Here is a 12,500-nt window from a genome sequence, read left to right on the forward strand (position 1 = left end):
CAAAGGATTTCGAGCAATATTGACATTATAGCAGTGCAAATATAACGACAGGAGAGGTTGATGGTGTCTCTTTGTGTTTGGAACTGGTTTATAAGTGTTTTATTGAACTCGAACCAGCTTGCTTGAATGGTAGTGATGTAGCGCCCTCTTGTGGAAGTGTTTCATTATTGTAACACTCCATACGACCTGTCCTAAGAGTTAACCTCAATGCAAAGACAAAGTAGACCATTGTAAGAATTGAGGTTATCTGTTGAATGAAACGTGTGTGTGTGTGTGTGTGTGTGCATGCAGGTGTGAGGTGACGGCATGCCCTGCCGGGGGTGAAGGGACACTAGTATTCTGTGGCTTGGCCCAGTGTACAGCTAGCCGAGGCGAGGAAGCTGCAGCACTACAATGGCTTTGCTTGACAAACACACAGTAAAACGTCAACGGCTCGACAGAATCTGTGAAGGTAAGGTTTTTTTTTGTTTGTTTTAGTTTTTCAATTTTATCAGTGACTTCTTGTTTTTACTTTGCACTTACAATACGTTGTCTTATTGCACTTCATGATGCCAGTTAGCAGTGCGGGTATGAGGGTATGCTGGATAAAACCCTGTGAACCTTTTTGAAAGCTTCTCCACTTTCTCTCCTATTTTAATTACAGTAAACTGGTAGAATGGTACCCACATTTGCACAAACTTTAGCAATACTTTCCATGTGCCTGTGAAACACTATAATGGTTTGGCACATTTTAAAAGCCTGGTTTTATGAACGTATAAACAATATACTTGACCACTGATCCTCCCACAATGTGAGTACTGGATTAGGTCTGACGAGGCAGATTTTTTTTTTTTTCCGCCCCTCTGTGCGCAGAACAATTAAGCCTCTAGTTCAGAAATGTGCCTCCAGGGGCTTAGAGTCCACTCCAGGAATGAAGAACAAAATCCAGTGAGATTAAATGTATTTAGATATGTAAACATGCCAGACAAATGGTCAGTAAATGATGCATGTTAAATGGGCTCCATTAACGGGCACAGTTTTGCATGCAGCGTAGTCAGGATGTAGTAAGCACCTACATGTTTGAAACCGATCCATCTGTACTCCATAGGGTAAAAATCTGTCACCACTATAGCATGCTGAGAAGAACTGCAGATCGAATGCAGACTTCTTACCAAAAAAAAAAAAAAATTCTTACTTTTGTGCCTAATTACAATGGAAAGTGATCTCATCTACTTTTGACTGTGGCAAAGGGACCCAGAGGGGGTTGCGGTTGCCAAAGAGGCCAGGCCAAAGTAAAAATGAATGCAGAGACGATTAACTCAGCAGTGTGCTTTATCCAGCAGAAAGACACACTGCTGGTCTGTTTATCAAATATGAGAGGTAGTGGATTCTGACCGTGGACTGTATGTGAATGTACTCAGACTATATTTTTTTTACTTGTCTGCTTTTTTTTTTTTTTTTGTAGTGTCTAATATGATAATCTGTAGATGTAGTATATTGAGTGTTAAGTGCTGTTTAATGGTTCTTGCTTTCTGACCATGTAGTCATATTCATGCTAGATCAATACTCTTATTTGACAATGTATGAAAGTGGTTTAGCACGAGGGAAAAGTCTAGAATGGAAATGAACAAGATAAGCAAGATGCGTTTTGGTGAATGGGTTATGAGTGAGGGCCCTTTAGGGTAAAGCACATTTTGTCTGCAGTTACACAATGGCCTGTGTGCACGTGTGGTTTTGTGTGCACTTACCCTTAGACATACAATATGAAAAAAAATAATCCGTCTTGACTCATCATAGACCTCTGTGCAGGTCTGATCCTCCCAAAATGCGAGGGGGTGGGGTTCTGCAATTTCCATACTAAAGCTGAATATTTCCACTGTTTGTTTTGCTTTTCCATTTATGCAGCGTTGAGGATTAACATGATTTTGATTTCATTTAATTTACATGATGGAGACATGATGTGAGTTGTTTAGAGTAGTACTTTATTAACCATGGGCGGCACGGTGGTGTAGTGGTTAGCGCTGTCGCCTCACAGCAAGAAGGTCCGGGTTCGAGCCCCGTGGCCGGCGAGGGCCTTTCTGTGCGGAGTTTGCATGTTCTCCCCGTGTCCGCGTGGGTTTCCTCCGGGTGCTCCGGTTTCCCCCACAGTCCAAAGACATGCAGGTTAGGTTAACTGGTGACTCTAAATTGACCGTAGGTGTGAATGTGAGTGTGAATGGTTGTCTGTGTCTATGTGTCAGCCCTGTGATGACCTGGCGACTTGTCCAGGGTGTACCCCGCCTCTCGCCCGTAGTCAGCTGGGATAGGCTCCAGCTCGCCCGCGACCCTGTAGAACAGGATAAAGCGGCTTGAGATAATGAGATGAGATGAGACTTTATTAACCAAGGTTTGTTGTTGTCTGGCTCTAAAAAGTATTTGAGCTGTAAATTACAGCAAACTGTTCAACTAAAGGCCAATTTATGCTGACAACCCAGTCCTCGCAGATGGCGTCTGCGAAGCCGCCCCCCCCCCTCCCTTTCACAGACACTCTGCGCGCACCTCCCAAAAATTGTGACCACCGCAGACAGCTTCGCAGACAAGAGGGCTCTGATTGGTCCACTCTACATCCGCTGTACACGCACTTCCGCTTCCCTACTTTCCCGGTTTGTTTTGTTTTCACGACCTCCATTTTTAAAAACACGAGTGAAGATGGAGCAGCACGAAGAGCGGTTGATCGAGGAAGTGAGGAGGTACGTACATCTATACGACTCCAATTCTAGTCATTATAAGTAACCGGAGGATAAACACTCCACTAACCACACCCACCAACTACTCCTAGCGATTTCGCAACTTCGCGCCCCCTTGCGTTGTGGCGGTGAATAACATCGCGCACGCCTATTACTCCCCGCTCAACGATAAATTACAGCTGTCTGCGAAAGCCTTGTCGCAAGAGCATGCAGAGGCCCTAATTGTGTATCGTTATTTTGTCATTCAAACAGAAATTGGAAAAACGTTAACAATTATGGCATTTCAGTTAAAACAGAATGAGAGTTATTTGAGTCAGTCAAGAAAATTAAATGGAACATAATCTAATTAGCTGTCACGTTTACTCTGTATTCAGTAAGTGATCAGTTTTTACTTCATTTCTCATTTTAGTCATATTTTTATTTGTAATTTGTTTAGAGAGCGAAAGAATATCATATTAAAATGGCCTTCATACTGGATAGAATGAGACTCGGTGAGGCTGAACGTCCTAGAAGCTGGTGTCCTAACATTACTTTTAGGATGGCACGGCACAGTGGTGTTAGCACAGTCACCTCACAGCAAGAAGGTTCTGGGTTCGAGCTCAGTGGTCAAAGGGGCCTTTCAGTGTGGAGTTTGCATGTTCTCCCTGTGTCTGTGTGGGTTTCCTCTGGGTGCTCCAGTTTCCCCTACAGTTCAAAGACATGTATATGATTAGGTGATTAGGTTAACATAGGGTGCCCTTGGGCAGGGTACCTGGCCCCCAGCTGCTCTTCTGGTGCTGTAGCATAGCTGCCCACTGTTTGTGTGTGTGTGTGTGTGTGTGTGTGTGTGTGTGTGTGTGTGTGTGTGTGTGTGTGTGTGTGTGTGCTCATTGCTCACTTGTTTGTGTGCATGCATGTGTTCACTGCTTCAGATGGGTTAAATGCAGAGGATGAATTTCATTGTGCTTAAGTGTGCATGTGACAGGCTTCTTCTTCTTTTTAGTGCTCATGGACATAATTTTCCCATCGGTGATGCTGATGATTCTACACACAGCCTTTTTATTTATACATTATGTATATTTTGGGGGCGGCACGGTGGTGTAGTTGTTAGCACTGTCGCCTCACAGCAAGAAGGTTCTGGGTTTGAGCCCAATAGCTGACCGGGGGCCTTTCTGTGTGGAGTTTGCATGTTCTCCCCGTGTCTGTGTGGGTTTCCTCCAGGTGCTCCGGTTTCCCCCACAGTCCAAAGACATGTAGGTTGGGCTAAGTGGTGGTTCTAAATTGACTGTAGGTGTGAATGGTTGTCTGTGTCTATGTGTCAGCCCTGTGATGACCTGGCGACTTGTCCAGGGTGTACCCCGCCTCTCACCTGTAGTCAGCTGGGATAGGCTCCAGCTTGCCTGCGACCCTGTACAGGATGAGCGGCTACAGATAATGGATGGATGTATATTTGGATACATTGTTAGTGACTTGCCATATAAATGTGCATGTAAATAAATAAACAGGACTAAAGTTTGGTTTAAAAACGGCGGTATAAATGTCATGACGATGGACACATTTAAGCATGTGCATGATCAATAAAGACGCACAGTGAGACAAATGTTATTCTTTGGCTTAAAAATAAAATAAATCCCTTGCTTGCTCCTTCCATTTTTCCTTTATTTACTAAAAGTGTTTGAGTAGAGTTGTATTCATTTATTTGTTTTTTTAAAACTTGAGTTAATCAGTTAACTCCATGGTATGTACGTTTAGTGAACAATGAATAGTTTAGTAAAATTATATTAGTTTTTTATGAACACTGGGTTTGTGTCAAGGCACTGATATAAAGGGTGTTGAATACTATAGCTCCATTTTTAACACTTTCTATGTAGTAATTTCAATGAATATGAATTTATTATATTTCCCTATTTTTTTTTTTTTTGCATGAAATTTGCTTGAAATGTGCTTTTTAAAATATTTTTGTTTCACAGATGAGCCGCGTTCATGCAATTGTAGTCAGATCAGCTCTTTGCGCTTGTCACTGAGAGCACAGTGCTCAAGTAGTTGCCGGATTACTGTTCAGTCAGGTTTTGATCTTTCTGAGGGTGCTGTACAATTTAACAGTGATCCATTAGGTTCGTCTTAATTCCACCGGACAGCCTCTGTGTCCAGCCCTTTTTAATGACCACTGGACAGAGACTTGGCAACATCAGCGTTTCTCAACTATCTACTACAGGTAGGTGTGTAGTATTGTAAAGGATGACATCATTTTTCTTCATCATTGTCATGACTGCATTTAATCTGTCTGCAAGTAAGGCTTGTATAATGAATTAGTATGTATTTGTGTGTATGTGCCGTAACAGCAGTGGATTTAACCAGGCTTAATTTAGTCTGTAATCCCTCATAGCATTCAGAGCGAGTAAAATGTCTCAGAGTAGAAGCAGATCAGCTCTCCTGGATTAACAAAAGTCCCTGCCTACTATGCACCACCCCTCCATTGGTTAAAAAAAAAAAAACCCTCTTCCCTGTGTTCTCATCAGTTCATGGTTGTCGTTTTGCATTTTCACAATGGAGTAGCAAGGTTACCTTCGCCTACAGCCAGTGTGTGAGCGAGAGAGCATTTGGTATCATCTTTCCCTTTTGCACTGCCAACAGCAATACGGACTGGATTAATTATTCAACTGTCACCTACCAAGAGGCGCTATCTGAATGTAAAGCTCTAAAAGAGAGAAGAGACAGAAATTACAGCTGGAACTCTAATGAAAAAGGACACTCCTACAGCATCTCTTTTTATTTTTGTCAGCCACCCTTTAAGTTATATAAAGGTAACACAAAAACTGGAGAGAGCACAAGAGAACACCATCCTTTCTGCACATTTTTGCGACGATTGTCTTGGTGTTGATGTTGGTCTCTAGCAAGCAGTTGCCGATTGGCCGTTCCCAGAGCTGGGACGTACTGGGTGGCAATGAAAGTCAGTGGGAACGGAGCGAGAATATGTACGAGCAGCAAAACAGGACAACTGACCGACGGAACTCCTTCGGAGGGGATGCTGGAAGTTTGTATGAACCACCCACTGGTGTGCGCCCCTCTGACATGGATATGAAACGGGAGCCGTACCATTACCAGTTGTCACTTTATAATCAAAATTATGTGGATCGACTAGATCCCTGCAAGATGAGAGAGAATTCTGTTCCTGAGCTGAATAGTCATTATGAACGTCCACCCATGACCCATCGTGTTTCTCTAACTCCACTGGATCCTTACCAGCAAGATCCTGCAGTGTTTTCCAGGTCATCTGATGGCTTTAATTGTGGAGAACGAATGCCGCTTAACCAGTCGGCTTCCCATTATGTTATGATGGGAAGGAATCAACCACTTTGGAACCAGAACCAATCTGGGAGGTCTAGTGTGCCTGCCCCGACTCCAGCACCACCTCCTACACACATTTACGGGGAGCCATGCCTTCCTGGCCCCCCACCTGCCACACCACTAGCCAAAATGATGCCAGAAAGCCAGCGCATACCTAGCCGAGCACCGTCTCCTGCTCGCTATGCCATTGAGGCAGCTAATCCTCGCTATGAGGCTGAGGCCCCCACTTCTCTTCCTGGGTGCTCAATGTATAGTGATCTTAATGGGAGACCGGTGGATCAAAGTCAGCCTGTAGCCACCTGCTTGGTGATGGGTTCATCTTCTCAAGGTATGGTTATGCAGCAGGAAAGCCCTTCATCATGTGTTTTAGGACAACAGCAACAGACCCAACAACAAAAACAGGAACCAGCTCAGCAACAGTTGCAGCAGCAAATGCAACAAGTTCAGTCATTTCATCAAGCACAGCAGTTTCAACCAGTTCAACAACCACAACAAATACAGTCAGTTCAACAACCACAGCAAACGCAATCAATCCAGCAACTGCAGCAAATGCCACTTGTGCAACAAACCCAGCCTGCACAATCTGTTCAGCAGGGGCAACTTGTGGGACCACTGAATCCTATATGCGACCCTAACCCTCTCTTGCCAGCTCCTGCCTCAGTGACCACTTCGGTCACAGCTGTTATCCCTGCTCAAGGTCCTCCTCAGCTCCCCACCCAACCTGCTCCTCCTCCAACACCTCAAAACTCAATGGCTCCTGTAGACCCCAAGAAGACAGCTGACCCAGAGTTTGTGGCATTTCTACGTAATGAAGGTTTATCAGAGTGCACTATAACCTCTCTGTTACAGCAGGGCTTTGATTCCACTGCAATGTTAGCTGTTATGGAACAGAATGATATTCACTCTGTTGCACCCAACTTGGGGCAGGCACGCGTTCTCTCTCGTGTGGCAGTTAGTTGCAAACGTCCTCCAGACATCACTCAGCACCAGAGTGCCCCAGTACGAGGACGATCCAACAGTTTCAGCCATCGCAGTGACTTGTACATGCACCAGCAACCACCAATGACTCCGCCCTTGTATCAGCCACCCTTGATGCCAGTCCAGACCATCTTCCCCAGGATGGCTGAAGTCATGGGCCGTAGGCCTAGTAGTGCTCCCTCCCAGCACCTTCTAGAGGCTAGTGGATACCCTGTAACAAGGACACCAGGGTCTTTCAGTAGTGCAGTGCTGCCTGTTCAACATCATACTCTGTCTGCTTACGCTCCTCAAGCTGGCCTACCTATGCCATCTTTGGCAGCAGTGTCCCAGCAAGTTCCACTTCCATCACGCATATCAGGAGTGCAACCACAAATCCTTGGTTTGCAACAAATGCCAGCCCCTGTGCATGGCATGCCACAACAAACACCAGCACTGACTGGACTGCCACAGTCAGCAACCATGCCCACTCTGCCAGCAAAGCAAGCCCCCAAAGCATACTCCACCAACTACACTGTACCCATGGAGCTGATGAAGAGGGATCGAAACCTGGCCACAATGTCTAGCCTGTCCAATCCACAGCCAAGCCCCCATATAATGCGGAAGACTGGGTTAGCACCTCATGAGAATTCCCTGGTGCCTGTAGGTGCTGTTATACAGACTCCTAGCCTTGCCAATCAGAAGCTTTCACGACGTACTGGACCCCCTGTTATTGTCTCCACCATGGCATCACCTGACACAAGTAAATCGAAGTCTTTGTCCCAATTTACTCTTATTCTCAGCATTAAATCTATTCTCTTAAATGCATTGAATGAGTGAATGTGAAACATTTTTACATTTTTACATAGTTTAAATGCCTTTTTACTCTATTATATTTCTTTCTTAGCAAGTAGTAGCAAGTGAAAAATCTGGCCATTTCTGACAAAATTGGTTGGTAGTTAATTATAAATTGCATTTTAGCTTCCTGTTTGGGTTATTCCACTGATGGAGATTTAGTATTGGTGTACTCCATATCATAAAGGTTTGGACTTTTTTCTGCTGAATAATTCTTCATGAACACTGGACGATATCAACTAATACAGTGTTTTATAGCCTATTTTATAGAACATTGTATGTTGGAATGTAGGCTGTTTGTATAAGACCCTTTTGCTCTGTTTGCTGCTCTAATTGCTGTGTGTACACAGCACATCGTGTGTGTGTGTGTGTGTGTGTGTGTGTGTGTGTGTAATGTATATCTCACACACGCACAACTTGTGTTTTTTTTTTTTTTTTTTTTTTTTTGGTTAACCCTTCGTACCTTACAATAATGTATCCAGTAATTCTCTGCATTTCCTTGTTTAAGATACATAAAAGAAGATCTAAGCTTATGTTTCATGGTTTCTCCATGACTAGTGAGTGAACTCGAGCAATCTTCTTCTGTATCACAGTGCAGTGGCCTTTCAGAGCACTCTCTAATCCCACCCATGCTGTTGATGTAATAGAACGCTTTCCCCCTGCAGCTCATGAATCTGATGTGAAATGACTGTGTTGGGGGAGGTGTCCAAGAAGAGCAGTTTAACTGAAGCTGGAATAGAGAGATTGTCAAAACCCTACAGGAAATTACATGGCATGTTACCATCATATTATCTGATTCTAATTATTATAATCTAAACAATGAGATTTTATTCGAGCGCCTAATGAGATGAAGATGGGAAAGAGACATGCAGTGAAACCAATATGAAAGATCGGTAATTGGTGACCTGCTGGGGTTGTACAGGAATGCAAAATAACACTACGTTCACACTGCAAGGCTTAATGCTCAATTCCGATTTTTTTTTGTGAGATCTGATTTTTTTGTGAGGTCGTTCACATTAACAAATATATGCGACTTGTATGTGATCCTCAGTATGAACGAAAAGCGACCTAAAAGTGTTCCGCATGCGCATTGCAGGATACGACGACGTCACACGCAGTGAGCATGGCCAGTGTTTATGGAAGTAACCTAAAGTTTCCTGTGTATTTGACAGTAGCCAGCATGGAGTACCTGGCGATGATGCAGTTGTTGTGACGGAGCCAGAACATGCACAATAGCCTGATGTTAAGGAGGAGGTTGAGAAGGAAGAGGGCAAGGGTTTTGGCTCAGGCGTTCTGCGGGGTAGTGACTGCAACCTCCGTTCAAAGGAACATCAAAGCCATGTTGTTGTAACTTTTTTTTTGAGAGACCCACCGCCTACTTCAGCGCAGAATAGTGACGTTTGTGGCTTGTTGATGACGTGTAAGTCGGATGAATGCGACCTGGCGGTTCAGACTGAAGTCGCATATGAAAAGATCGGATAGGAATCGGAATTAGGACCACATATCCAAACGGCCTGGGTCGGATTTGAAAAAATCGGATCTGTGTCGTTCATATTGTCAATAAAAGATCGGATACAGGTCACATATGGGCGAAAAAATCGGATTTGAGTCACTTCAGCCTGCAGTGTGAACGTAGTGTTACCTGCAGTGTGAACGTAGTGTAAGTGATCCTGATCCATTTTATATCAGAGATATTTCATGTGATTGCCCTGTCTCTCAGTTTTTTTGCATTTGCCAGATACTGCATGTTGCTGCCTGTAAATCAAGCACATTGTGACTTTTCTCTCCAATGAGAAGCATTTGCATGTTTGAACTCCTCTTTTTACAACAGTCAATTTCAGGCTGGCATTATTCTCTCACTGTAGACCTCTCTCTCCTTCACTTTCTGTAGGTTCATCGCCACTTAATGACTTTTAGATGACTGTGATCTAATATAATATAAACTTGTCTTTTGCAGGTTTGTTTTAGGCCATATTGGATTATTGACTATATATGTAGGTGGTTTTTGTCTTGGACTAGATCCCTCACGATCTGTAAGACTTTGAAAGACAAATTTGACATGTTGGAAGTCCTGGAACTTGTTTGAGAATTTTAGACAGTCATTTATGTTAAGGCACGTTTCATCTTTGCTGGTTAGTAAAATGTAATTTGGCAAACCCTTTTGAAATGGTTGCTTCTGTTCCCTAAATTGCTTCTTGGTGTAGCAGTAACTGTTTTATCGACTGTATAAGAACAAGAACATGTAATGAAGTCCTTGTTTTCCAGTAAAAGCGGATTACGTTGCCATGGCAATGGAGGTAGTGGTCAGAACACACAAATACCTAGGGTCAGCCATGTGTGTGAGTATCGGTTGTTTTAATTAAATTCCATGTGGGAAATTATGCTTGTGTTTTAACGTTTTAGTTGTTTGATTTGGAAGCTCACAGAGTTTGTCAGCAGAGATTTTAGGGTTGCATGCACTTTCTTAGGACTGCATGAAGATTACTGTTAGTTAAATGCTGACATGGAAGTTCGTAATACTGGAACCTGGGCTGTAATTATTTTAACTTTGCAATGAAAGGTTCTGAATAGTTTCTTACTCCATAAAATTTCAAGTCTCATGCACAATTTGGGATTCGTTAAATATACGCATGCATATAATTTGTATAAAGTGTAAATTATGAATCTTGCATAAACGCCAATTGTTCTTAGCCGCCTGCATTTTTACTGCGCTTTTAAATTATAGACATAGCCGCAATTAACCATGTATGGTGGGTTCCCCCCCCCCAAAAAAAACCCCCCACAAATTATGATATTGATCCATACACTTTACATTATTAAGCATTGCTTTTTAATGTTTTGTGTTTCAGCAAACATTTACAATTGTCAAGTCTGAAACACATTCATAGAATTGAACCCAATGGGCTTTATAACCAAATACCAACATTGTGCCCAGTGTTGAACGCCTTAATCACACTCCGTGATAGATGGGAAATATCCTTCTATCATTGCATTACATTACATTACCTTACATGGCATTTAGCAGATGCTCTTATCCAGAGCGATGTGCAACAAGCGCAGAAGTCCGGTACAAGAAGGTTCTAGTGCCAGCTGAACAAGTGACTCCAGTTTCTCTTTGAAATTTTCATGTAGTCAAAAATGACTTGGAGTTGCATGTGTACAGATATCACATCTGAGAGAATGGTTTCCTTCCCTAACTCAGGTTCTAGCTGATGGCATGATTTTTATTTACTGGTTTGGGGAATTATCTGCTATTAAACCTCTCTCTGCTAAAAAATTGTTCCGAAAGCACGCTCATTCTCCAAAAGTGAGCTCGGCCATGCTGCATTCATTAACATGCTGGCTCTGTTAGCCTTTTATTAGATTGAAGTGTAAGTGTATTAACAGACCAGTTCATGATTTCACAAGTCCTTGCATAAAGTGGTCCTGGGTGAACGTATTTTGCTTCCGACTTGGGTGTTCTCTGTGAGGTATTTTGCATACTCGTGGTCAAACCTGTGCATAAATATAAACAATAATCTAACCAAACATTTTTGATAAACACCAGCACTTGTACACAAATTACCCACAGATTTTTAGACATACTGTTTGTATGAGAGCCCTGACCATTTTGATTGCATGGTGAATTGTTTAGCTATGATGCATGATAGGACTTGTAAAATACTGTTTAGATTTAGAAGCTGAAAGGCAGACTGAATTAGTTGAATTTGATGCATTGTATGTAGTCATGAATTTGGAATTTTAGATTTACAAATCTTTTCTGCTTTGTGATGTCCCTCGTGTGGTTTAAGCAACAGAGCAAATCCTTTCATTTAAAAAAACAAAACCCAACAAACCTTTGGTGACAATTTGACTTTTCAAAGAATGCCATTCCTTTGTGTCTCCATAAGGTGTATATCCTTGAAGTGTTCTGTATCCTTGCCTGTTGTTCTAAACCACTTTGTATGTGGCAATATAACAACGGCATTTTCCTTCAGGTTCTGAAGCCAGGTTTTCCAATAGAATGCATGCAGTTTGCAAGATTAGCAGCTCACTTTTAAAGTATTCATTACCTATGCACTCTATCTATCTATCTATCTATCTATCTCTCTCTCTCTCTCTCTCTCTCTCTCTCTCTCTCTCTCTATATATATATATATATATATATATATATATATATATATATATATATATATATATATATATGTGTATGTGATTCCACGCTTATGGGTACTGAAATGGGGACATGAACTTATTTTTAAAAATTCACCTAAAACCATTTCTTTTTTTTTACCATCAGGTCACAAAACATGTAATCTTTAATGAATGATATGTTAAAAGATAACTTTAATTTTCTGAGATGTAATAAAAACATATTTATATGCCAAAGTCAGAACGTAACAGAAGTGTTGTGGACATATATATTCTCAATTTTAACAATGTAGAATTACTTTTTGAAACATAGGAAGGTGATGTTTTAGCAAATATAATTAATAAACATGTGTAGTAGAATAAGCATACACATTCTTTCAATAAGATTAACATGGTATATAGCTAGATTGTAATTAATTTGTAACAGACGCGAGATGGACAATCGTAACAGACATCATTTTGGAACTCATAGGCTTGACTTTGGCATATAAATATGTTTTTATTACATCTCAGAAAATTAAAGTTATC

At 42.0% G+C, this 12,500-nt stretch overlaps 1 protein-coding gene across 3 annotated transcripts in view; it reads left to right on the forward strand.

Annotated features, from left to right (window-relative positions):
- Positions 1 to 12,500, forward strand: part of ctbp2a (C-terminal binding protein 2a) — a 65,090-nt gene that overhangs the window by 34,329 nt on the left and 18,261 nt on the right. For 2 of the 3 annotated variants that reach the window (XM_060934427.1, XM_060934428.1), the window contains exon 2: positions 292 to 451. In XM_060934427.1, coding sequence (XP_060790410.1) covers positions 394 to 451 — 58 coding nt within the window. In that variant the 5' untranslated portion in view covers positions 292 to 393. Of the gene's footprint in view, positions 1 to 291; positions 452 to 5,564; positions 7,750 to 12,500 lie in introns of those variants that run through there. The other variant, XM_060934426.1, reaches the window with a different exon arrangement.

This window comes from Neoarius graeffei, chromosome 11 (assembly GCF_027579695.1).
Source record: "Neoarius graeffei isolate fNeoGra1 chromosome 11, fNeoGra1.pri, whole genome shotgun sequence".
Taxonomy (NCBI): Eukaryota; Metazoa; Chordata; class Actinopteri; order Siluriformes; family Ariidae; genus Neoarius; species Neoarius graeffei.